The sequence below is a fragment of the Dunckerocampus dactyliophorus genome, chromosome 18, assembly GCF_027744805.1.
Source record: "Dunckerocampus dactyliophorus isolate RoL2022-P2 chromosome 18, RoL_Ddac_1.1, whole genome shotgun sequence".
Lineage (NCBI taxonomy): Eukaryota > Metazoa > Chordata > Actinopteri > Syngnathiformes > Syngnathidae > Dunckerocampus > Dunckerocampus dactyliophorus.
Window position 1 is genome coordinate 7,824,278 of NC_072836.1, and position 27,686 is coordinate 7,851,963.

General features: G+C 46.1%; 1 protein-coding gene across 1 annotated transcript; it reads left to right on the forward strand.

Moving 5' to 3' along the window:
- notch3 (notch receptor 3) lies at positions 1–27,381 on the forward strand. Its single transcript, XM_054759722.1, has 33 exons — positions 1–301; positions 876–948; positions 9,080–9,222; positions 9,302–9,637; positions 10,510–10,632; positions 10,704–10,937; positions 11,341–11,496; positions 11,577–11,762; positions 12,587–12,700; positions 15,232–15,345; positions 16,180–16,413; positions 16,506–16,616; positions 16,695–16,887; positions 16,962–17,107; positions 17,193–17,426; positions 17,505–17,657; positions 17,735–17,963; positions 18,148–18,349; positions 18,437–18,593; positions 18,667–18,851; positions 18,930–19,062; positions 19,144–19,401; positions 19,669–19,778; positions 19,849–20,378; positions 21,234–21,560; positions 21,646–21,785; positions 21,858–22,086; positions 22,258–22,348; positions 22,429–22,597; positions 23,074–23,378; positions 23,477–23,624; positions 24,224–24,321; positions 24,397–27,381. The coding sequence occupies exons 1-33, from the start codon at positions 241–243 to the stop codon at positions 25,852–25,854; spliced, it is 7,380 nt and encodes a 2,459-aa protein (XP_054615697.1). The 5' UTR covers positions 1–240; the 3' UTR covers positions 25,855–27,381.
- Positions 27,382–27,686: the final 305 nt, after the last annotated feature.

The window sequence follows — 27,686 nt, forward strand, 5'->3', positions numbered from 1 at the left end:
TCCATCGTCGGGCAGCCAAAGTTTTCCAAGGAATCTCACATCAAGGATCCGTGGCTGAGCTGCGGGAGGAGCTTTCTTTTGGGGGGACTTAACGCGATTCCAATCCCGGCTCGATTGTACGACAAAAGCCCATCCCGTCCTCTCTGGAGCCTTCATTTTCACGTGAAGTTTCTTCTTAAAAAGGATGTATTTCTACTAAAAAGGGGGACGCCTTCAAGTGCTGGAAACTTTTCCACCGAAATGGAAGGGAATATTCCATGGATTATTTTGTCTTTTTTATTGCTTATGCACCTTTCTGAAGGTATGTCGTTACTTTGTGATGTGGTGGGAGGAATTCGGTTTGGTTTGTTTAAGGGGACATGTTTGGACACGGTTCCGAAGAGGGTCTCTCCTTGCAAATTGACTTGATTCTCTGACTTGTCTTTTTTAAAATTCTATAATTGTGCAATCATATCTTTTAAATTAAGTGTGAATGGTGTGTCATTAAGAGTTAATATATGTAATGCAAAGCAATCGTAAAGTGTATTTACGCTGCAGTTGGGTGCGTTGCATGTGTATATTTCACAAGAGCTTAGGTGCATGCAATCAGTTTGGCTTTGCACAAAAGATATTTAAACTTTTGAAAAGAAATCTGTGCTTAATGTTAAATGAAATACCCTCTGCTTTTCTGATAGGAAAAGACAACTTTAAACTTTTTGTTGCACTTAAATCCTCACAACGTCTATTTATCAGCATTACAAGAAGACAGAAAGCTGCAGGATGCCACAAGTTGCAAAGGCTCTCCGTGCAGCTTTGATTAGAGGAGGAGGGGGCTCCATCAGTTTTCTTCATGTGTTCAATACTATTCTATAACTTATTTCTTACATTCCCTGCAGGTTTTCGTTGCACGGATAAATACAGGCCATGCGAAAATGGAGGGACGTGTTTAGAATCGCCCTCCCGATGCATGTAAGTCATTTTAAATTCACTTATTTAACACTTCTTTTCTTTCAAACCTGGATTTGAGCCTAATCTTGTTTTCAGTGATGAGATAAACAGTTACAATTATAAGATTAAAGTGGTAAAAGATCATGGATATCACCAACAAGCCTCTACACCTGTACAAGAAGACTGGTGGTCGTTGTATTCAATTCCCCTGATTTCCCCTGCTTGCTTTTGGCCATCTTTTGACAGTGATAAGGCTTTTGTTTTTCAAATTGGAGAGCAAGGGACGGAGATGGGGGGGTTGTGTGGTGGGAAAGCCATCACAATGGTGAAGTGAAATAGCCTCCAGTTTCTTGGGTGGGGGGGTGTCTGTCTCCCTTTAAACCCCCTTGTAGCTTTTTTTTGTTTGTTTTGAGGAGGAACATGCTTGAGTGTTACTGTGTAAAAAGATGCAGTCACCGCAACCACCACCTGCTTCCCTCCAAAACGTCCCTTAGTGTGTGTGAGACTGAGGAGGTTAAAGGTCAGGCTGCACATCAGAAAAGCACTTTTCACCAGTAAACGATAAGACTAATCCTCCATCTTTTTTTCAAAGTGACTAGAGTCGTCACCAATGTGTAACTTGACTGCATGCCGGACCGCATTGGCAGCTTCCGCCGCCCACGTTTTTATCAATCATTTGCTGCAGGAGTGTCATTAAGTTGGTCAATGTGTAATTTCATGCAGTCAGTTGTTTCTTTGAGCATCACAAGAAAACGGAAAGACACTTTTAAAGGTGACTTAATAAGAATTTTAAAGAATGTTGTACGTGCATTGCACAATGGAACATATGAATGAACACAGCACGTAAACTAATCTTTTTATGAAAGAATAGCAGTCTGTCCTGTAATGGGAACATTATATACAGTATGTCAAACTGGAGTGGTTGAACCCGTCTGGTACTGAGGTGACACCCTACCCCCTCCTACCTAGCCACCCTCCCAGGAGAGAACGAACAAAGATATAAAAGATCCTTTCATCATGAAGATACCTGATACACGGTGCACGCAGAGTGAGCTGAGAGGGGTGAAAAAAGCCACAGAAAGTTGATTTAATTTCATTGTTTCAACACGAAATGGCTAGAATTTCAAAAGCTTCTAAGAATTTAAAGAGTCGGCTTCAAACTTGATGTATTTTATCTTATGGCTTCGTGCGTGACGCCACCAAACTTTGTAAACAGCTAGTGTCTTTGTTCCTGCCCCAGATAGCGGTGTATCCTATGTCCTGTGCAGCTATGATGTCACAGTATCACATCAAAACTACCTTTCCCGCCTTTATAAGTCTGTTTACGAGTTCCCACTTCCTCCACAGGTGTGTCACTATAAGGCCGCAGGTCGGAGTCCAACCCTTAACTAACTAGAACGGTGCGGCGTTTGTTTTAGCGGCAGTGTAAAGTGTCAAAATGTCTTGTACTGTTGGTTTTTGCGACACCTGCATTGGTAGGTAGGAGGGTGACTTTTATGAAGCTTTTGGACATGACAGTGAAGGACTGCATGGTGTCCCAAGACTGTAGATTTTTAAAAGGTGAGCTGACAGGAAGTCCAGTTTTGGGAGCGGCGCCTGACCTTTCATTGTTGTTACGTTAGTCAAGATAAGACAAAGCCCTTTATTGGATAAGGAACCATTTTTGGTTACCTTCTCAGTCAAAATGGATGCTTTAGACAGTAGAACCACATGATTAGCCAATCAGCAAAGAAAGGCAACGATGAAAATGGAAAATTTCAAATAAAATAATAGAATGAAATTGATATATATCAATATAAAAAGTTCACAAAAAAATCTTGTAATGCACTACAATAATTTTATGGTGTTAAAATAAACAAATAAACATAAGTTACATGAAAAAGAGGAATCTGTGTATTTTATGCATTTTCACTTACATGTTGAGAACCAGCTTTATTAGTACTGACTAAACACGAGGAATTTGTTGGAAATATCAATGCAGTGGATTAACAAAAATGTAAACGTATACTCGGGAATGAATAAATCCAATTTAAAAAAAATATTTGGCAATTCAAGGCACACAAAGCAGCAAGTAGACAAAGTAACTGTATGCAAGGAGGGGTGTGTGCAATAATGCAATCCAGATTAATATAGATATTGCCAGGATTAAAGCAAAGGCTGGGCTGAAGTGAAGGCTGTAGGACTCTCAAATAAAAAAAAACTTACAATATAATAACCTCAATATCCCACAAAAACATTAAAAACAGATAAAAATGCTTTTGAGTGCGGCCCAAGGGGCTCCAGACCACCTTAACTTCGCTCCGGATATTGAGCAAGACTCTTTGACTTCACTATTGTAATGTCTATTAGATTGGACATCAACACACTGTTTCACTTTTTCATTTAATCGTGATTTAGCCTGAGTGCATATAATGTTTAAGACTCAAATGAAAGTAAACTTAAGAAAAAAGACACTGCAGTCTGCAGAAGACTGGTGATGGCGGCGTGAGCGCTGGAGAGATAATTAGGCAGATTGAGAGAGTGTCACTCAGAGATGATCCAGCTGGAGGAGACGGACTTTTCAAGGGTGGGGGGAGGTTGGTGGAACAAGTAGCGGGTGGCTGGTTAGGAGGGGGTGGCGGAGGGGGTGTTGCAGTGTAGAGGACAGCTGGTGGATGTTGTGATGGTAATCCACTGAAGTCAGATCTCAACAAAGGGACAGCATAGGACCAGGTGCTGCCATTGAGTAGCATGCTGGCCCCCATACTGGGAGAGACAAGCTCGTGGTCGGAAACTAGCTAACCCGCTAGCACATGTTGACTATCCCACAGGAGCCCCTGCCTCTAACCAAGGTGGCGCAGTGCAGACTTTGGTTATCACAAACGATTTGTGATTCATTGTAGCAACACAGATAAACAGATTCCTACCTATGTCACTTGTTGCTAGGCAGAATTCATAGGGCCCAATGCTAACTGCCCCAAAAAGGGAAATGACTGTAGATGAAGCACTGCTTGGCATTAGATAGGTAGATCGATAGATATGCTATTGATCCCCAGGGAAATCTGGTAGTTGACATAGATTTTACCAGTAAATAAGTAAGAGATTAAAAAAAAAAAGTAAAACTACAACAGTACACAGACTACACAGTCCTATACAGTTACCTCTAAATCCTCATAGGCCTACTGTATGTTGAATAATAGTTCAGTAACCTAGATTGACATGAACTACATATTAGAAACAGATTTAAAACAGTGCCGTCCTCCCTTACAACAGAATGGCCACCGATGCAGTCCGTGGGCGGAAGTGATGGTCCTCAGTGTTTTTATTTGTTAATGTGTTGCCTTTGGCCTTAGCTGCCGAGTTAGCATATAAATTGTGAGTGTTGTGTCATGACCCTGTGGTTACTCCCAGGCCCTCAAGACATTTTTATTTCGATAGTTAGCAAGCATGCTGGTGGTGGTATGAAGTCTTAGAGTATATCGACATACTTTTTGGAGCATTTACTGCATCAGTGCCAGGTCCCAAGTGTCCTGTCTGGCTGGATGCAAGGAGAGATGGCCTTTGTGTTTGTTCACAGCAGCAGCTAGTGAGTCGGTGTTTTCTTTTGGCATCTTCACGGCGGATTAGACAGGAATGCTGGCTAAGATTCTTCCTGTCCCTCTGGAACCTACAGGTTTTTGTCTGTATCTCACATCTATTCGGCCTATTCAGGAATGCCTTTTTGCTGTAGTCTCATTGAGAACCCTATCCTTGGAACGTCTTGATGTATTGCAGAGAGATTTGTTAAAATGACTTAAACGGGAGCGCATTTATCACATTGTTTGAACCCTATCTGACCATGAGGTTATAGGGAGGATGATTTGGAGTTTTTTGGTTCATAATTGAAGACCGGGAGCTGTGGTTCCCAGGCTCTGTCACAGGAAGTGGTGCCTTCTGACCTTTCTGCTCCACACTTCCTGTCTAATCAGAGTCGTGCACTCAAAGCATGATGCTCCTCTGCTTCACTTTGGCTTTTGCTTTGGTTGTATTTTTGTGGAAGAATTGATTCTACGCTAGTAGAAGCTGTAGTGAAGTAGTAGATCAGTGACATTCATCATTGACATCATGTTGCTCTCCTGAGGTTATCACATGGATGCTTTGCTAGCGCCTTGTCTTGTCGCTTTCTTTGTGGATGTCTGCACTGTGGTTTCCAGATCCAGTGTTGTTTTTGGTTGATTTTATTCAAACAGAAATAAAGGCCTTCAGAAGTCCAGATAGCCTTTGTCTCGTTACGTTATTCCTGTTGTGATGTTTCAGAGGAATTCTGTAGACAGGGCCTTTGACTTTCATCGTGGAAATAAGTTCTTTGAGATTTGAATTTCAAAGTTTTGCACAAATCTGGTTCCGCTTAGGTGGTTGGGGTCTGCGGAGGGTTTGTGGTTGTGTCTGATGCAGAATGCTTGGAAAGACCTCGGCCTTGGGATGCATGTCATGTGGTTTTTGCTACTATTTGAAAAATGTGAGGGAGCAGCCTCTCAAAATCTATCGGCGATTGGGGCCAATTTGTCAAGAGTAGAGTAGATATTTATTGTGCTGGACACCTTGCAGAAGGAGTCCCTCCAAGGTAGCGCAGAGGTTACAATCTGGGGTTGTAATCTCAATGAAGCTCCATGAAGTGAGGCCTAAAAGAGGAACTTTACTAATTTTCCAAGCAGCCGTGTGTCGTGAGCTTCCTTCGAAGTACTCAAACTGTCCTCACAAAACCCTCATTTCCAACACCCCTCCCTTTTCCCCCCACTAAGGCTCCCCTCTCACCATGGGATACTGTTGCCAGGCGACAGCCAAGGCCTGTTGGTCCATGGAAGCCCAGACCTGAAAGACTAGCTGTTTGGGTCACTGCTCCCCCCGTCTCTCCCTCCTCCTTCAAACCTGTTCTTACAAAGGAGTTCTGACTACTTTGGCTCTTTTATTTGGGGGCCCACAAAACACTCCACAACCCCCCCCACCCCACCCCTGCCATGCAATGTGGCTCTTTGCTGAAAAAGGGAGATCCAAGATGTGGCGATCAGGACTGCTGGAAGTGGTGGGGTGGGGGTGGGGGGTGGGGCTCATGTTGGCAAGGCCGTGTCACTATGGACTCTCATGGGAGAATAGCCTCCGTTCATGCCCACGCGATGTTGAAATATAGATCTTTTGTAGGTTTTTAGATCCCTCATTAGTGTTATAGTCACAGATGTTCAGGCCCTAGCTCCATTGTAGGTGTTCTCCTCAGGAAATTCTCTCAGAGATAGGAAGCCTCCTTTATACTTCTTGCTTTGTGGAGCTTGACTGCGAGTATGAACCGTGTCAAGGATTACAGAGTCTTTGTTCACAGGTGAGTCGCCCTATGACCCCTGGCTATTGTACGGGAGGGGTCTGGAGCTCAGGTTACCCATGCTTCAATGAGCTAGGGAGCAGGAAAAGCGGCATCGGGTTCCACATGTGACAGCGCTTGCTCACATAAATTAAAATGTCCATACCACTGAGATACCATACTTGAAATGAACTTCTTCCTTCTTCTTTCCTCTGCAATCCGCTGGTTGGATGTCAACTTTTTTGGGTTCATGCTACCACCCTGGTTGTAAGTTTCTCCTCTTTCTGTTAAGGCATGCGATTGTCGTTGTTTGCATGCATTTGTGGTGCCTTTGAATACATGCATGTTTTTTTTTACAGGATGTCTCTTCAGTGGTGTGAAGTGGTTTGTGTGTGTATCTGCTGGCCCAGTCCCATAAGCAAAACAGGGGTTATTTTGTCTCAGAGAGTACTAGACAGTAGCACAGTGACAGATGCGGACAGATGCTCAGTATCGGGGGGGTTGCAGCTGGCAAAATCCCTCATGTTTTGACTCAGGGGAGATTAGCCACTCTGACCGTCCTTGCTTACGCCACACTACTCAAAAGACCTCCTCCATCTCGTCATCATCATCTGGCGTCCTCTTGCTCAAAGGTCAGAAGTCGGCACCCGGGGCCCCCCCGGTGCACAACAGCAGCCTGCACCTGCCCCTCATATCCATCTTGAAAGAAAAAAAAGAAGGGGCATAAATTCTGGCCTTGTGTTCCCAGCAATAGTGGAATCCACAAGGCTCTGATAAGGAGACACTCAGGTGTACCGCCACCAAATTGTGAGAGCTGATGTCAGTTGTGTGTTATGGGAGAAGCACGCTGGCCGTGAGTCAGGAGCAGACAAAAGAATGTTTGTTTTGGCTGGCACGCTCCAATACACAATCGAACAAGAGGAAAACAAATTTGTCAGTTTTATCATTACACATTAACTCTGATGATTTTAGTTTGATTTTTAATTTTAGCTTCTCTTTACTTTGATAAACAACACTGGGGCTGTAATGTGACAACCTTTTACCAAACCTATGATCGTACCAAAACTTGCAATCAATTTTAGGCGTCGGTTATCAAGGCCTTCTGTGAGTTCTTTCATTTTTGTCCTGACCACCTAGATTCCAGACATAGTTAATTTGCCTCTAAATAAACCCAGCCAAGCCATGACAAATAGCCATGGGTACCAAGGGGTGGGTGGGTGATTGGTTGAGTGTCAGGCTTGCTCTTTCGTCTGCGCCGTTGCCAGGGCAACGGGGATCCTGCATTTCGGGGAGAGCGCTGTGTTTTCAAAGCAGGGACAAGGGATTACAGGAAATATGACATGGCATTCCCTCTGGACCAGACCCCCCACCCCCAACCTCCTCCTCCCCACCAGTTGCATTCTCTCCTGCAGAGTAGCCCCGCCCCTCTCCCTGCAGCCTGAGTGACATTATCATCACAATCAGACGGGGGACCTCTGACATTTGACCTCTCTGCGCGTGAGGGGAGGAAGGGAAAGCCAAGCTGGCGTTTTTTGTGAGGGGTTTGGTGGGAGTTCTTCAAAGTTGGAAGCTGTAGTAGCTGAGCCAGCTTTAGCTTCCATTCTTAGAACCACAAAAATACCCTTGATCAACTCATTTCATTGGGCCATTGATAGTGTAGTGGCTCATGTAGTTTATTTTTGTTCGTAATTGTGACTGAATACCGATCAGTCCCGAGTGTAGTCCACTTTTCACCCAAAGTCATCTGGGATAGGCTTTAGGGATGAATGAACGAATGCAACTACAGTGGTACATCCCAGCCATTTACCCCACTTTTCTCTAATGTCTCTTTCTTGTGGATCAGCCTGTAAAGTCTTTTGTGCCAAGGCCTGTGACTTCCTTTTATGCTGTTGTCCTTGTAACACTGCAATGAAAGCCAAACTACATCAAAAACAGTCATATTCCAGAAAGGCTGGCTAGCTCCCAACCAGTTTGTTTTGTAGAGGAGGCAGAGGGCACAACAATGGAGTGAAATGATGCTTTTACAAAAGAGAACAGAGGAAAATCTATTGTCGATGATGCCCAGGGGTTCTTATCCACTGAAAGAAAAGACAGAGCCTCGGGGTGAACCAAAACTCAGCTCTGTCATCGGCATCAAACAGCCTGTTTGAAGAGGGGGCTTGTCCCCTGCCAGAGGCTCCACTGTGGGTGTCAGGTTACTAACTCAAACTAACCTCAGTTTGCTCAAACCTTGTCTGAACTCTCATCAGCCTGCAGCGAGCAATCAGATACTCTTGTTTCAATGTTTAAATGTTTAGGTAGAAAACAAAACAGCTAATGTCACTTGGAAGAGGCTGTGGTGTCGTTTCCAAAAATCACAGCTGCCTTTTCCTATTTGTCCACACAGCTGAGTGCAGTCCCCATATTTCGCATGTCAGCATTGGGGTGGAATCACTGGGCTTCCTGGCAGCCATCACTGGGTGTGTTACTATTCCTTTAGAACAGACCTGCGGAAAAAGCTGTCACAGTGGAGGAATGTTAGCTGACACACAGAAAATGGGGCTCTCCAGCTGGAAAAGACGCAAATTGTGTGTTTGGTAAATGAGGATATGGCCTGGCTGCGTTTACGAGTGCATCGCTCACTCCACAAACCACATTGTACTTTTGAAGGAACCGGCGCTAATATGAAATAATTCCAGGGCGTGGACGCCTAGGTCACCACAGTATGAGTCAGGAAGAAGGAGGTGTCCAGGATCTGGAATGCCAGCTGTGGTACATTAATGAACGTGATGGGAATTGGTTGGATCCAAAGGTTTGCATCTTTACCTGTTTTGACTCTTCTGTGTAAATTCTTTTGTCCAGATGTCGTCCAGGATTCATCGGTCCCCTCTGTCAGCACCAGGATCCTTGCCATCGATCACCCTGCCTTAATGGGGCCGCTTGCAAGAGCCAAGTAGTCAACGGTATCCCACAGTACAGCTGTGTATGCCAGAGAGGCTTCAGAGGTACACCAATCAGAATTCACCAGGAAGATCAGTTCTTGAAGAATTTTGAGTTCTAAGCTGTACACACCTTTAATTACAGGCCAAGACTGCTCGCTCATTGACGCCTGTGCCACCAGTCCCTGTGCCAACGGTGCCCGCTGTGCCAACTGGAATAACCACTACAACTGCTCCTGCCCACCTGGCTTCCAGGGAAAGAACTGCCGCAGCGACGTGGACGAGTGCCGCAAGCCGGGAGCATGCCTCAACGGCGGCCTCTGCATTAACACGCACGGGTCCTTCCGCTGCCAGTGCCCACCCGGGTACAGCGGGAGGACGTGCGAAGTGTCCACGCTGCCCTGTGCCCCCTCTCAGTGTCTCAACGGAGGGACTTGTCGACAGACCAGTGACCATTCCTATGAATGTGCCTGCCTGCCAGGTACGGTAAAAACTCATCACTTAAGACTTTTTCCCCATTGTTTATTTACATAGTCAGAATTTGTAAAACCTTCTGGCAACCTTTGCAGTTGTACACATTAGCTGTAGAGTGGAGAAGGTTTGCAGCTTGGGTATCGTCACTCAAGTGTTTAAAATATTGTGGATTCCAAAGCATTGTGCTCCTTATATGATAAAAGTATGAGAAGGGATGCGTTCATTGATAGGCTTTGCTATGGTGCACTGGTATGATATCATTTACGTAGCTGGTGCCCCAGTGAGGAAATGCACCCGTCTGGGAGAAAAGTGGTTCTGCACACATGCAAACCATCACTATCACAGAGGACAAACCCACTGTTTTCCCAGGACTGATGTTTTTTCCCAGGCTGATGACGTAGCTCCGATGCTGGGATTTACTCCTCCGTCGCAGGTCAACTTCCCGTCTGCTATTAATAGCCCCCGATGAGAAATGGGATGGTGGGAGAAGTTGGAGGAGGCTGCCCTCCCTCCTGCCCACGTTCTCTGTTCCACTATGTTCACAACAGAAGGAATTTACTTTATGGACCCTTCTGGCTTGCCACTAGGGAGCCGACAGGAAATGTCTCTTGCCAGAAAGGAAGTCATTGAAACTGAGAGATTATAAAACAAGCAAACACTGCGGGGAGCGCAAAAACCTCCGAAAGAGCCAATCGTGGCTGACGCCGGCGTCGTGTGGGAACCATCAAGAGAGGATGTAAACAGTCAAGACACACTCTCAATCTTTTTACTGCCTCACACCCCCCTGGAGTGTGGGAAATGTGCCATGATGTTATGGGCTTAATTGATTAGTTTATGTGTTTGTTTCTCATAACCCTTTTTTTTGTGCATCTGTCTCAGGTTTTGAGGGACACAACTGTGAGAATAATGTGGACGACTGTCCTGGCCACAAGTGTATGAATGGAGGGATTTGTGTGGATGGAGTTAACACATACAACTGCCAGTGTCCACCTGAATGGACAGGTACAGTGCGTCATATGAAAGTATGTTGAATTTATGAGTCCATGTGAGCTAACATGCCAGCACCTCACCAGGGCAATACTGCGCTGAGGATGTCAACGAGTGTCTCATGCAACCAAATGCCTGCCACAACGGAGGCACTTGCTTCAACACCATTGGGGGGCACACGTGTGTCTGCGTTAACGGTTGGACGGGCGACGACTGCAGTGAGAATATCGACGACTGTGCCATAGCCGTGTGCTTCAATGGCGCTACCTGCCATGACCGAGTCGCTTCCTTTTTCTGCGAGTGTCCGGTCGGCAAGACAGGTAAGTGGACAGTCTTAAGAACTTGCAATAATGTTTTTTGGCGGACGTATACCTCTGATAATACTTCCTGAACTACGCTATGTTGACAAAATATTGGGACACCTGGGCATTACACCAACAGAAAGTGAAATTGAAAGAAAATATTATATTAAATATTGTGGGAAGACTTTGCGCAAGATTTTGGACCATTTTGCCAGTTCATTCCATTATGTTTGATGGGTTTTGATTCATAACTCAAACCAAACTTGGTTTGTGCACTTGAGCCTTCCTCAAGCTGTTAATTCAGAAACATAGAATTATCCAAAATGTCTTGGTTAAATGAGAAATTAAACTTATGAGAGACAAAGGAGTCTATCCCAACCCCTGATTGATATCATTAAGAAGATCTTTCTCTTTTCATAAGGTCTGCTGTGCCACCTCGAGGACGCATGTGTGAGCAATCCCTGCAACGAGGGGGCCGTGTGCGATACCAACCCCCTTAACGGCCGTGCTATTTGCACATGTCCTGCTGGCTTTGTGGGAGGCGCTTGTAACCAGGACATGGACGAATGTTCCATTGGTATGTCTGCTACTTGTTGTTTGTCAACATATTGCAACGTTGTCTATTTATCACCAATTGACCTCTATCTGCCCCGGCAGGTGCAAACCCATGCGAGCACTTTGGGAAGTGCGTGAACACGGAGGGCTCCTTCCAGTGTCAGTGCGGCCGCGGTTATGCAGGCCCACGTTGCGAGATTGACATCAACGAATGCCTGTCTATGCCTTGCCAGAACGATGCCACTTGCCTGGACCGCATTGGAGAGTTCACCTGCATCTGCATGCCAGGTATCAAGAGCTTTCAGCTAAGTAGGAATTATCTAGAGTGGGCTATTATGTAATGGAGTCCCTTTGCTGTTGTGGGGCACTGTACAGCCAGACAGGGTATTAGTGTGGACAAAGTGAAGGTTTGGACTCTCTGTGACAAAAACACAGTGAAACTCTCACGCACAGTCCTACATGCATCCCGGGGTTTTGGGAACTATACAAATTAGAGCTGGGAGTAGGCTCTATAGGACTGGATGTGAGAGAGGCCGAGCAGTTAGGGGGAGCGGTGTGCTGTGAATAGTAATGAGTTGTCGAGTGGTGGGAATGGAGCGGAACAATAGGGCCCCTCTGTGCTCCACTTTGCACCCTCATACACACAGAGAGGGAAAGGAGGCCTTTTTCCCAGAGCCTCTCCCCCGGCACCTTCCCCCTTTTTTTGGTTTCCAGAGACAGGCCCTTCCTCTTCACCCTCCGCCTCCTCCTCATCATCATCATCATGCACCAGCCTGGCAAAGCACATGCAGAGTCGCTGATTTGGGATTCCATGCTAGCTGTTCCCCAGGGACAGCGCTCTGTTCCACACTCAGCTTCAACTCAATGGAGGAGGCCTTCATAGTTTGCTAACCCAGAATATATAACATGCATCTGGTTAATGGGACACTGACCAAGGGCATGGCATTGCTCCATGGACAGTAACATGTTAGGATTTCCATTCAGGAGATTCAGTATGGTTCCCATGAGAGAGAACTTTTTTCCCAGAGAACCATTTCCCATGGTGGAGAGTACACACCAGTACATTCCCACACACATATATGAAAATATGTTCTCAAACGCTTGTCTTCTAGGCTACATGGGGACTTACTGCGAGACTGACATTGACGACTGTGAGAGTAACCCATGTGTGAACGACGGCATCTGTCGAGACATGGTCAATGGCTTTTCATGCACCTGCCAACCCGGTAAGAAAAGTGACTTGTTCCTTGCCTGTCTTATCTGGGCACATGCATGGTATTTTTAATCATTTTCAAACAAATATGTCTACACGACACAACACATTGGCAGGCTTTCAAGTGCATGGCAGAGCAGAGGTGGCGCTGTAGCAATAGCGTTAAGACAACTTCAGCAAATCAGAAGCCTGATGAAAGTCATTTCCAGAAAAGGCACAATATCAATGAAGTTACTACTGAATATAGCACTTGAAAATAAAGTGGACACAAAAAGTATTACGTTAGTTCGACATTAGACATGGCATAAATACCCCAAATTACTGTCAATTTGGAATAGGTTTCCTAGCTGCAGTTTTCCAGAAAATCAGCTTTCTATACTTGCATAGACAAAATGCCTACATGCAAAGAAAAGACGCCCATTAGACGCTGGAAGAAAGTCACTTCCAGAAAAGGTACAATAACAACAACAATGTTCGTTTTGAAGTTAAAGGCGTAGTTCAGATTTTTTGACATGAAGTTGTATGACATCCCCATCAGCAGGGTAGTCCTTCAACAGCGACTTACCCTGCACTTGGTCCCGTGAGCACAGTTCTGGTCGGATTTCGGTGATGATAAATGTTGTTCTGGTTAGTTATTGCAGTTACTTAAGTAAAGAGTTTGGCTTCTCAAAACAATATGGTTTCGAAAGAGTAGTACATTTATTTGCATGACAAAAATGCCTCCTTGAAAAAATGACACCTCACAAATTGCTCGGCTTTACTTTCTCTGACGTCATATTAATGCGCGCTGTCCACTGTTGTGTGTATGATGAAGATGTATCTGCCACACCGTCACAGCCATCTTATTTACGTATGTGTTCCACGGCGGATGTGAAGGTCGCAGCCATTTTGATAACATAACACAACAATGGACAGCAGATAGCGCACATTAATACAACGTCAGAGAAAGTAAATCAGAGCAATTTGTGAGGTCTGATTATTTTCAAGGAGGCATTTTTTGTCTTTCAAATGTATTACTCTTTCGAACGCATATTGTTTTGAGAAGCCAAACTCTTTAAGTAACCCCAATAACTTACCAGAACTACATTTCTCATCACTGAAGTCTGACCAGAACTGGGCGCACGGGACCAAGTGTGGGGTAAGTCACCGCTGATGGACTACACTGCTGACGGGGATGTCATACAACTTCACGTCAAAAAATCCCAACTATCCCTTTAAGTTACTCCAACTTGAATATAAGGTTGACACAAAAAAAATACTGTTGGTTCACATAAGTAGAAAAAGTACACAAAGTCATATCAAGGAGACAAGTTAGTAAACTAAATTTCCTGGCTGTGGCAGTTTACATGTGGGCCAAAGGCCTAAAATGCATAGAAAATGACATGCTATATATTCAAACCAGCCAAGTTTGTGTGGCTATAACTTAAAATGTCCCGAAAATCAAAGACGATGACGGCAAACCACTTATGTATTTAAAAAAAAAAAAAAGAAAGACGCGAAAGGCTGCCTATCATCTTGCCTAAACAAAGACACTATTGTGACCCTCGGTCCCCTCCCTTTTGGAATGTAGAAGGGACAGCAGTCTCCCTCAAACCTTCCCTGGTTGTTGGTGCTAGTGAGGCGTGTGGGGTGGGGGGAACAGCAGTCCTGCTAATGAGATTCTTTTCCAGGTCCGCAATTTACATCTGGGACAGACGTCTCCCCCCGCCTCCTCCCTTGCGCCTCCCCATCTAGCTATTGAGCCAGTGGAGTTGATGTAGGAAGGGGGAGGACGACAAAACAATCCCACTGTCTCCTCTGCTAACACCCCCCATCAGCAGCAACACACATTGTTAATCAAGGGAGCAGCGTGCTACCAATGCAGAGATTCAGCCGCCCCTCGTCGTCTGGGCACTTTGCCCACTGATTTCAAGGCTGCACAGTTTCTCAAGACTTAAAAGAAAGTTTCTTCATGTATGTACTTCATGTAGTCACAATTGTTGGTCTTACAGTATGTGTGTTACTGTTATTCATAAAAGTACCAGGAGATTCTGATGACAGAGTAGATGTGTATACTGTACAGGCTGGCATACATGTAATACAAGCTTCATAATTGTTTAGTTGACGGCTGCCATGTTTTTCAACCAGCCTCGCTCAGATTTGACATTTATAATGTTCTTGTCGGTCTGCTGAATTTGTGTACCAAAAAAACTTTGAGGTTTAATAGCAGTGCATCTATTTGTGTACAGCGGTTCTGGAGTAAGAGTTTACTCAGATAATTACAGACTGTATGTTGCAGACGGATTTAGATTTGAAGTAAATTCCTTGGTAGATGCACCTTATATGGGCACCACTGCATGACCTTGAAACATCACCAAGGTCATGGGATTTTTACACGGCAGCGCAAAGTACACAGATGACGCTTCCTTAACCAGTCTGAGCCAGACATCACCACACTGACCAAGCTGGAGACCTCTGGCCCTTTAAGAAGAGACAAAAGTGCCCTCTGACCTGAGCCACTAGACCTTCTCTCTGACCTGTCGCCTCTGTGTTTGACTGTCCCAGGCTTCACCGGCACCATGTGTCAGATTGACATCGACGAGTGTGCCAGCACGCCCTGCCAGAACGGAGCCAAGTGCTACGACCGGCCCAACGGCTTCGAGTGCCGCTGTTCTGAAGGTAAGGACTGAGGAGAGAAGGGATGCTAGGTGTGGTGAGTTGTGGTGAGTTTCTGGGGTCTTCCTTGGGAGGATTCACTTATGTCTCTGCAAGGTTCCTGACCAAGCAAACTGACTTGACGCCCCTAATCCCCTCCGTCCCCCCACATGGATCCCTCGCAGGATCATGGGGTCACTAAGGACCAGCAGTTGCCAAGAAAAGAACCTTGGTCATCACCCCGACATCTGTTCATTTGTTCATCTGTTCTACGCCCCCCCACACACACATATGCCCACTACCTTAGGGTGTCGCCTAGCCCTCATTCCTTCACATCTGCAGTTTTATCAGAACATACGCAAATACATTTAGTCACAGAATAGTGTGTTATATGGTTTGTTAACTGTGTATTGACATGAAGCCTTTTAGTTGGGCCTTTGCTTATACGGAGGGGTCTGCTTCTTTGTTTCAAATGCCAGCTGCTTGGTATTCCCTGTGTTTGTCGGCCCCCTCCCCACTCTACAGAGTGAAGTGGCTCTGTTTGACGTGGTGCAGCCCATTGTTCCCTCCGCCACCAAGAACAAAAGCAGGCCTGGGGTGCTTGGAGGGGTCCTGTGTAGGACTTTTTCTTTACTGCTTTGCCCAACTCAGCAGCGCACCATACACATACCAAACAAACCAACACTTGTCTGACACCCGTTGGCATGGAAACCACAGCCATCAGTACCCAGAGCTGCTTTTTTGGAAGACAAACGCAGGGGATAAAAGTTTGTTGAAACTACAAAAAGATTAATTATGTACTCATTTCGAATCTAACGAACGACAATCAATAATTTAAAGAATCCTTTTTCTCGTTAGGGTACGAGGGCACACTCTGCGAGAGCAACATCAACAACTGCCAGCCAGACCCGTGCCACCACGGCACCTGCGTAGATGGCATTGCCAGCTACACATGCAACTGCGATGCCGGATATACGGGCTACCGCTGCGAGAACCAGCTCAATGAGTGCCACAGCAATCCCTGCCAGAATGGGGGCAAGTGTGTGGACCTGGTCAACAAGTACATTTGCCAGTGCCAGCACGGGACATCAGGTAATAAGACTACTCCGTAGCTAAACATCACATTTGAGGCAATCTTTTTATGTTGGGAATATCTTTAACAACTCTTTTTGGTTTCGACAAAGGTACCAATTGTGAGATCAACTTTGATGATTGCGCCAGTAACCCATGTGACTATGGTATCTGCAAAGATGGCATCAACCGCTACGACTGCGTCTGCAAGCCTGGCTTTACTGGTATGTAGTTTTGAATATATGAATAAACATATTTAACTTAACATTGCACATACTTTGTAACACTTGTTTTCTCTTCAGGTCCAAAGTGTAATGTGGAGATAGACGAATGCACGTCGAGCCCCTGTCGGAATGGAGGCACATGTGTGGATGAAGAGAATGGATTCCACTGCCAGTGTCCGGAGGGATTCAAGCCCCCGTATTGTTACTCGCAGGTGGACGAGTGTGGCAGCAGCCCCTGCGTCCATGGCTCATGCAGGGACGACATCAACGGGTATACAAGCTTGAGTTTCACTTTTTGCAAGAGTTCTTCTGTTCGTCTTACGTATTCTTCTTGTGTCTTTGCAGTTACCGCTGTGACTGTGAGCCAGGGTGGGTGGGAAAGAACTGTGACCTAGACAGGAACGACTGCTTGCCGAGCCCCTGCCAAAATGCCGGCACCTGCATTGACCAGCTCAATGGCTTCACCTGCAAGTGTCGCCAGGGCTTCAGAGGTGAGCCATGGTGTCACACAGTACACTCCTCCGTTGAAACATTTTATCTTAAGGTATCTGATGGAGATGTGTGTTCCTCCAACAGGTAACCTCTGCCAAGTTAACATCAATGAGTGTGCGTCCAGCCCCTGTCTGAACAAGGGTACATGTGTGGACGGGGTGGCAAGTTTCACCTGTCTGTGCGAGCTTCCCTACAGTGGACCCACTTGCGCCGAAGTGCTCACCCCTTGCTCACCGAACCCCTGCGCAAATCAGGCTGTCTGCACCCACACCCCAGACTACCTGGGCTATCAGTGCAACTGCCAGCCTGGTTGGCAAGGTTAGCATCAGGATCCTACAGGAAGTCTTCATAGCCATAAATTGAAATCTAATCATGTCTTGTTTTTGCCATCTCCAGGGCAGTTGTGCAACAGAGATGTGAATGAATGCCTCTCCAATCCCTGCAAGAACCGCGGGACTTGCTCCAACACACTTGGATCTTTTGTGTGCTCCTGCAGGCCCGGTTTCACTGGGCCCACATGCGAAACAGACATTAATGACTGCTCCCCAAGTGAGTGGCCACAAGAATGGCAGCTTTGTTGCCAGTCACATCGACATACCCTTATTCTTTTCGCTTTGTGAAAACAGATCCATGCCTAAGCGGAGGCTCCTGTACAGACGGCATCAACTCCTTCCACTGCAGCTGCCTGCCGGGCTTCACAGGGCCTCGCTGTGCTCTGGAGATCAACGAATGCCAGAGTTTACCCTGCAAAAACGGAGGCACATGCACAGACTATGTGAACTCCTATACTTGCACCTGTAGGCCTGGCTTCACTGGCATCCACTGTGAAACCAACATACCGGATTGCACGGAAAGGTATTTGTGCAGATGTGCTTATTAATTGGTGTTTGTGAAATGCCTAACCGTAATTCTAGCTCTAACCCTAACCCCACTCCTAACCCTAGCCCAAGCCCCAACCCTAACTGTAATCATAACCCCAGCAATAACCCCAACCCTAAGTGTAACCTTGAGTAAAGTTGAGTTACTTTCACATTCACAGCTCTTGCTTTAATGGAGGGACATGCACAGACAAAATCAATGGCTACTCGTGCACGTGCCGCTCAGGCTTCACCGGCTCACACTGCCAGTACGAGGTCAACGAGTGCGACTCCCAGCCTTGTCTTAATGGTGGTATCTGTCAAGACGCCCTGGAGTCCTTCCGTTGTACCTGCCCCAAAGGCTACGCTGGCACCCGTTGTCAGGTATGCAGTAAAAAACCAAAAAAACAGTTATAATAAGTTGAATATGCAGTATCTAGTCTAATGTCTGCTTATATCCTTTGCTGCCAGACATCAGTCGACTGGTGCAGACGTTCCTCTTCCTGCCAGAATGGAGGACGCTGTCGACAAAAAGACTCATCCTTCGTCTGCGAGTGTGCGAATGGCTGGTCAGGACGTTACTGTGACATCCCCAGAGTCTCTTGCGAGACAGCAGCTCGCCAAAGAGGTATTTTTTAAACGCACTGTCCTGTCTGTGTCAAACACTACACTCACTCATGTCCTTTTGTCTCGCTCACCAGGACTCCAGACAGACGAGCTGTGCCACCATGGTGGACATTGCGTCAACACAGGCAACACTCACTACTGCAAGTGTCCCGGTGACTACACTGGCAGCTACTGCGAGAGCCAAGTGGACCACTGTGAGGACAAACCCTGCCGCAATGGCGCCACCTGCAGGGGATATGTTGGAGGATACCAGTGTGACGTGAGTCAATGAGAAGACGGCGGGCTGGATTGGATAGATGTACGTAGTCATGTAACTAATAATCTTGTGTCATTTCAGTGTATGCCAGGTTTTACTGGTCAGAACTGTGAGCTGGAGATCAATGAGTGTCAGTCTCATCCTTGCCAGAATGGAGGCACATGCATCGATTTGGTTGGACATTACATCTGCTCCTGTCCTCCTGGCACGCTGGGTATGCATGCAAGCTGTTGTTTAGAAAGAGACCTTACTCACCTACAACAACTATTAACTCTCCCACCATCGTCCCTTCAAGGTGTTCTCTGTGAGATCAATGAAGACGACTGCGCCATGCCCTTGAGACTGCGCAGCGCTCCTCCCAAGTGTCTCAACAACGGCACCTGTGTGGACAGAGTAGGCGGCTACCGCTGCAATTGTCCCCCAGGGTTCACTGGCGAACGATGTGAAGGAGACATCAACGAGTGTCTCTCGAGCCCCTGCAGCCCCACCAACAGTCTGGACTGCATCCAGCTGCCCAATGACTACCAGTGTGTATGCAAGCCCGGCTTCACAGGTAAGATCATCCTCTGTCCATCACTCTCTCAAACCAACTTGGTAAAGGCAGTCTTGGTTCTTTGGTTCAGGATTTCTTCTGCGTTTGCTCAACCTGTGCAATGTGAACACAAGTTTATTCTGCCTTGTATGTCAATTGCCTTGCCTGAGAGCCCCATCATATGTGGAACTGGATCCTCTTTTAAATGAATGTGCAGTGTACATTCTAAAGTCCCTTCTCCGTTGCCTTGACTGTGCTCCTTGAGTGATCTTTCTTTTTGTGTCTTAGGTCGAAGATGCCAGAACAGGTTCAGTGCGTGCGAATCTCAGCCGTGTCAAAACGGAGGAGCATGTTCTGCATCCAGTTCCGCACTTGGCTACACGTGCACATGCCAGCTTGTAAGTCCACATCCCCTTCATCTCTTGTGTCTTCATGCTGTTTGTTTATTGGATGATGTCTTGTCTTCAGGGTTACACTGGTCCCAATTGTGAACGAAGCATGTCCTGCCGGGAGCTGTCCTGCTACAACGGGGGAAGCTGCGCTCTCACCACACGGGGGGCGCGTTGCACCTGCGTGCCAGGGTACGGCGGGCCACAGTGTGCCCACCGCAGCAACGAGGGGTGCTCCTCCCAGCCCTGTCGCAATGGCGGACTGTGCACCGAAGAGACCAGCTTCCCTTTCTTCCACTGCCAGTGTCCCAGTGGCTGGACGGGGAAACGCTGCGAGCAGGGTGGCCGACTCAATGAGATCCCAACACTACCTTGCCCTCTGGCTGACTGCCACGGCAAAGCCAACGATGGAGTTTGCGACAAGGAGTGCAGCACGTTGGCTTGCCGCTGGGATGGCGGTGACTGCTCCCTGGCCGTCAACCCCTGGGCCCGATGTGCGGACCCTCGCTGCTGGCGGGTCTTCAATAACAGCCAGTGTGATGAGTCGTGCAACAATGCTGACTGTTTGTATGACAACTTTGACTGCAAAACCAAAGAAAAAGTTTGCAAGTGAGTTTTTGTCTCCTGATATACAAAAATGATTGTTCGTTACCACTGATTTGATCATGACTGATGAAATTTGGATAATAACTTTGGTATTACCTCATTAAGTGTTGATCCATTTTGGATCCGGATCTGCAGCCAGAATCTGCATCGTGTTTGTATAAGGCCGTAACCCAAAAAGATGTTGGTGGGCTCTGATGAAATTTGATTGGCAGCTTTGAAATGATCCAAGGACAAATTGAATCATTTAATTGGGACCTGGATTCAAACTGTTTTTGTAACACGGACTATGAATTTGATGAAATTTATTGCATAACTTTTTAGCTCCACCCTGATCCAAAAATCTGGATCCAGATCAGATATTTACACTGTGACTGAGATCAAATTTGGTTTGTAGCTTCAGTGTTTATGAAATACATACATAGATTTTTTTATCCTGATTTGAAACCCGAGTTTCAATCTGGATTGTCTTTGTCACACTTTTTTTTTCTTTTTTTTTTGTAATCAGCCAAACAGGATTGATTTTGTTTGCTTTTGAATACCTGAAATTCTGATCTGGATCCAAATCATTGTTGTGACATACACTGAAATGTGCAGATTTTGATCCAATTTAGTGGCACGTTTGATCCCGATCTGAATCGTGTTTCTAGATCTTGATCGTTTCTCTAAAGAATCTGATTAAATTTGATAGGTTCGTGATCTGGATTCAGAACATGAATCTGAATTATCTTATTGTATGAGTTTACCGCAAAAAGTTGGTGATCAACGACCATGATCAAGATCCGGATCCAGAATCCCCCCTTTTTACTTTGGGTTTGTCTTTATGTTCCCTTCCCTAATGTGAACTTGTGTTTTCTTTAGTCCGATATATGAGACCTACTGTATCGACCACTACGCCGACGGCCTGTGTGACCAAGGCTGCAACACAGAGGAGTGTGGCTGGGATGGGCTGGACTGCGCCCAAAAGGTTCCAGAAGACATTGTCGATGGTGCTTTGGTTCTGGTGGTCCTCCTGCCTCCTGAGGAGCTCCTTCGCACCAGCACGGCTTTCCTGCTCAAGTTGAGCGCCATCCTTCACACCACACTGCGCTTCCGCCTGGACCACAACGGAGAGGCCATGATCCGTCCCTACACCCGGCGGGAGGCACGCCTGAAGCGGGAGCTGCAGCCCCAGCAGGAGATCATTGGGTCAGTCGTGTGTGAATATGGAGAATAGATGTCGGTTTCTACTTCAGACTGTTAACACCTGTATGTCTCGTCTTGACTCCCACAGCTCGATCGTGTACCTGGAAATAGACAACCGCTTGTGCACTGATGACTGCTTCCCATCACCTGAAAGTGCTGCTGACTACCTCGGAGCGCTGTCAGCTGTGGAAATGCTCCGCTTCCCATATCCTCTCAAAGAAGTCCGAGGTGAGTAGAAATACTTGAGCTTAGGAAGAACTACGAGGAACATATCTGCAATCATTATCCTTGTCTTCACAGGTGAAAGGATTCCAGGCGACCCCGACCCCATTCCTCAGTGGGGCAAGCTGATGCTGGTCGGGATCGCCTCACTTTTCCTGTTGGTCATCATGGTGATCGGCATGTTGATTTCCCGCCGAAAGAGGGAGCACAGCACCCTGTGGTTCCCGGAGGGCTTCTTCCTTAAAAAGGAGCCCAGCAGCAACAAGAACAGGAGGGAGCCGGTGGGCCAGGATGCTCTGGGAATGAAGTACGTGTGCTCAGGAATATTTGACTACCTGTGCCAGTATCATCCCCAATACTGCTTACAGTCACTGTGCGGCATAAACAGTATTTGTGGTTAATTGATATCTCTGCATATCTTTTGATTCAGCATGTCCCTTTAGTCTTAGTTTTTCATGTTTTTCATCATCACCAACAGACATATGCCCAAAACTGTTGAAGAATCTCTGCTTGGAGATCACAGTGACCAGTGGATGGACGCAGACTGCCCAGAGCCCAAAAGACTAAAGGTTAATTGGAGGCCCATGCACACATACTGTATTTGAACAAGACGTAGCTCATATGACAGACCTCTCTGGTTCTGTGATAGATGGAGGAGCCGAGCATTCTGTCAGAAGGTGAAGATGCAGTGGACAGCCGGCAGTGGACGCAGCATCACCTGGCTGCAGCGGATATCCGTGTGCCCCCAACCATGGCCCTCACACCGCCTCAAGGGGAGTTTGAAAGCGACTGCATGGATGTTAACGTACGAGGCCCAGGTTGGTATTAGCCCAGTTTTGTTTGTTTTTTAATCATATGTTGTTTTTACATTTTTTAAAGATGCAATTTGTGTTTTAGGACAAGAAAAAAAGTGTAAACTATTATGTCATTTATTTAAATATGTATATATTTTTTTACACTTTGTAAAGGGTCCTTTAATTGTTTAATTGCACCCTAAATATCACATAGAAACTTGGGATATATGTATTTTATATTTAGACATACAGTACATTTGTAATTTATATATTTAGTTATTGTAATATTCTTTTTTTTATATATTACTTTTACCAAAGTTTGCTGTACTTTCTTCGTAAATGCTATTCTTCACATTTCTTATTAGATGAAGCTGCCTCACAGTGTGGGGATAGAGCGCCACCTGTTGCTCTGGCATGCTATTACTAACCCTTTTTGTCCAGCCTGATCATACATACATTGACCTACAGGGCTGTACATCTGTTGTATTTTTATGAACCAGATGGTTTTACGCCACTGATGCTGGCGTCATTCTGCGGAGGCGGCCTGGAGTCGGAGGTGGCCGAGGAGGAGGAGAACGAGGAGTGTTCGGCCAACATAATCTCCGACCTCATCTACCAGGGCGCGTCCCTTGCCGCTCAGACGGACCGCACGGGTGAGACAGCGCTCCACCTGGCGGCGCGCTACGCCCGCGCCGATGCCGCCAAGAGACTTCTGGACGCCGGTGCAGACGCCAACGCTCAGGACAACACGGGGCGTACACCTCTGCATGCGGCAGTGGCTGCGGATGCACAGGGTGTATTCCAGGTAAACTGGCATTTACTCGTCATCATTTTAGCTTGAAACTTATTGAAAAAAATCATATACAACTTATATGAATAACTTGTCTTTATTTTTCCTCTTAGATTCTGATCAGAAACCGGGCCACAGACCTTGACGCTCGCATGTACGACGGCTCCTCTGCACTCATCCTGGCTGCCCGACTGGCAGTGGAAGGAATGGTGGAGGAACTCATCACTTGTCATGCAGATGTCAACGCAGTTGATGAACTGGGTAAGCAAGAGTGCAGATTTGCACATTTCTCAAACTATAGTCCCACCAGCTGCTGCTGTGAAATACTACCCATTACTTCAAAAAATTCTGAAAAGTTGACGACAAAGAGAAACCAAATTATACCTTTTTTAACTATCAAATAATAATTAGTCATATAATTCATCATATTACTAACAATAATGTTATTAGTATAAACAATAAATAATAATAAAAATAACAAATTCAATTACTAATCTAAAAATATATAACAGCATTTTTAACCATAATAATTTAAAAGTATGTAAATGAATTAGTATCTTTCTAAATATAAATATGATTAATATTGTAATGTAAGATTTATAATTAATAGAAATAATTAAATACTTTTAAAACTAAAAAACAATTATTATCTTTAAATTAAGTTATAAAAATATGAATACAAATAATTAATTGTAATTTTTTTTTAAACACTTTTACTTTTAAAACAAGTAAAGAAATAGTAGAATATTTTTTTAAAGCTCATTTATTGATAGTAATCATTTAAAAACTGCAGCAGCAATGTCCCCCCTAAATGTAGCGTGAACATCAAATGTTAAACCCAGTTTGTGTTTGTCCTTCAGGTAAATCTGCCCTGCACTGGGCTGCTGCTGTCAACAATGTGGATGCTACTGTGGCCCTGCTGAAGAATGGAGCAAATAAAGACATGCAGGACCTAAAGGTACGCTTCTATTCCACTTCTTATTGTGTTCTACAAGCTGTGAGGTGTGTGTCTAACTTGCCTTGTCTTTCGCAGGAGGAGACGCCTCTGTTCCTTGCGGCTCGAGAGGGAAGCTGCGAGGCGGTCAAAGTCCTGCTGGCTCACTTTGCCAACCGGGAGATCACAGACCACATGGACAGGCTGCCCAGAGACATCGCTCAGGACCGCATGCACCACGACATTGTGCAGATACTGGACGAGTACAATACTGTCAGGAGCCCCCAGAGCCACGGTGGGGCCGGACTTCACCTCTCCAGCGGGCACACACTATCTCCCCTCATGTGTCCGCCCAGTGCCTTCCTGCCCAGCCTGAAGACCACCCCGCAGGGCAAGAAGAACCGCCGCCCTGGGGCCAAGGGTTCCAACCTAGGAGGTCAGCACGCCAGCAGTCTGAAGGAGTCGGTGAAGGCCCGGAACAAGAAGCTGACCTTGGACATGCAGAGTGCCTTACTGGAGAGCTCCGTCACCCTCTCTCCTGTCGACTCACTGGACTCGCCCCACGGGGGCGCTAGCAACGCCGGCTACATCACTAATCCCACTTCCCCTGTGGCCATGCCATCACCGGGGCTCTTTCACTCGTCCATGTCGGTTCCGAGCACCCCCATGGTGCACGGGAACATGCTGGATGGGGGCAGCCCCTTCACCGTGTCTCTAGCCCAGCTCAGTGACCTGGGAAACGGAGGCATGTCCCTGCAGGGCCGCGTCTCCATGCCGTCGGATGTCAACCACGGGTACGTGCTGAGCTCGGGCCAGATGGGGCTCAACATGGGCATGGTGAGCCCGGTCAGCGTGCCCTTCGACTGGCACAGCCGAATGCCCCCCTCCTCTCAGTGCGGCCAGCAGGTGGTCAACCTGGTGCACAGCAGCCAGGCGGCCATGCACCCCCAGAGCTCGGTCATGCAGCAACAACAACAGAACATGCTGATGCACCAGCAGATGTACCGCGGCACAATGCTGCAGCCCACGCCCGTCACCTCCACGCCCAGTGTCAGCCCGGTGAAGCTGCCCTCCATTGCCGAGCAGCAGCTCCTGAGTCACTCCATCAGCAGCCAGCAGAACATGGCCCGCATGGGCACCTCCACCCCGCCCACACCCCAGACTTCACAGCCCCCGCCACCTTTCTTCCAACAGATACAGACGCAGCAACCTCCTCAACCCCCGCCGGCCGCTGTTGCAGCCCCACCCGCTCAGGCTCCGCCCCCTCAGCCAAGCAGCAGCAGCAACGCGGCGGCAGAAGATTACCCGACGCCACCCTCGCAGCACAGCTACTCGTCGGCGCTCGACGCCACGCCCAAGCATTACCTCCACCTGCCCAGCGAGCACCCATACCTGACCCCCTCGCCAGAGTCACCCGAGCCCTGGTCCAGCCCCTCCCCCCAGTGCGTCTCCGATTGGTCCGATTCCACGCCCAGCCCGGCCGTCGCAGGGTCCTCCCAAACCCAAATCCCAAAAATCCCGGAGGCGGCCAACGGCAAGGTGCAGGTGTTTGCATGAGTCTCATATTCCATTGCCGCAGAAAAAAGGGACGTGGGGTACAAGAAATTGAGGACTGGCTCTCGGGGGCCCGTCTGTGTTTATGTGTCAGCCTGTTTCCAAGATTTTTTATTGGATTTGGATTGACTTTATGACGAGGAGCGTCTGCTCGTGTAATGATAGCAGAGGCGGAAAAGAAACAGTAAAGGGAAATGTGTGTTGTCTGGAAAACAGCAGACAATTTAATGAAGTAATTCTGTCACAGATGGACTTTATTATTAAGAAAAGAATAATAAGTATATGAAGAAAACCAAGTCTTTTATTTCAAAGACTTTGGGGTACTCTGTAAAACTAACAAACATTTAAAAGTAGATAAAAAGCTGAAGGGAATTCATTTATTTTTTTATTTATTGTTTTTTTATTTTGTAGCTACTTTCTGTTAGTTCCACTCAAAAAAAATGTGCCACCACCTTTTTTGTTGTTCATTTTGAACCACCTTTATTTCTATGTTGCCTAATTTAATTTATCGTTCAGGCCTGCTCACCGCCTCATGCTATTTATTTAGGCCCCCAAGCATAGCTGATGTGTTGTCATTGTGCTTTTTCATTGGAGTATTAAGATTTAAGAATGTAGTTGAGTGTGTCTGAAGCACTTCAAGTGACTGGCCTCCAGTTTAAAGGCCAATATAAGCCACAATGGATATTTATGTAACAGGAGTGGCCTTTACAAACAAACAGAATTCCTCCACTGTAGCCTTTCACTGACTTACTTTTCTATCATTTTAAAGGACTTATTGTGCCTTTAAAGTCAGCCTGTCACTGCCTTTTTTATTGTTTGTATCGTTGTTTCATCATTTCATACACGCATTCCTTTTTTTAGTGTCACCTCAAGCTATGCTCACCAGCTGCTATTTTTTTGTTTAATTTTAATCATTCCGCCTTACAAATTTCATTTTTTTGCTATTGGTCAGCATGCATCATCACTACTGCAACTGAACTAAAGTGTAACATTGGTGGTCTGCAGCGTCATCCTGCGATGTTAGAAGAGACTGAAGGAAGGAACGCTACTGTGTAGCGCTACGCCTTTTAACTTTGGACTCACTCCCGGGATGAGGCCCACACAGGACCTGAGATCCTCCCTTATGGGCTTTATGTTGTTCAAAAATAACCATTTTTATATTACAGAACAAAAGCGAGTGGAGCACCGCTCTTGTAGCAAATACTACTACTACTACTTCTACTACTAGTTTCTCTTGATTGTTTTGTTCACAATTTCCACTCCACATTCTACTTATAACAAGAACTGTTGATGTTTTTTCTGTTATTGTTTTTGGGCTTTTTTTTAATATAAATATATATATTATGTAACTTACCTGCCAGTTTCCCTACCAGGTCGCACTGAGTGTTTGTACATTTCAACTTCCAAACGTTTTTTTCTGTTTGTAAATATGTTTCTTCCTGGGTAGATCTTTGCTTGAAAAAGTCTTATGTTTCTAAAATGATTATGTACTAAAAAGGACAAAAATAAAATGTACTTCATTTAGCATAATGGGAAGCGCGCTTTCTTGTCTTTAGTGTTTTATTTCCATATTAAGTTTGTATTGTGCACAGCACTTCCAACTATTTTAACCTAAAAGGTCCCTTGTTAATCAAAAGAAGCTCAAACTTTTCAAGAAAGGCTAATTTTAACACTTGACTAACAAAAGAAAACAATTATTCCAAATGCAAGCAGTATTTTTAACACCATCTCAAAGTATCAATGGTTGTAGGATCTCGTTGGGTCCCCTAGGGGGCACACCGGAACCAGTCAGAGGCAAACTTCAACTTGTTCAATTTATTTGCCAGTCGCAGTTT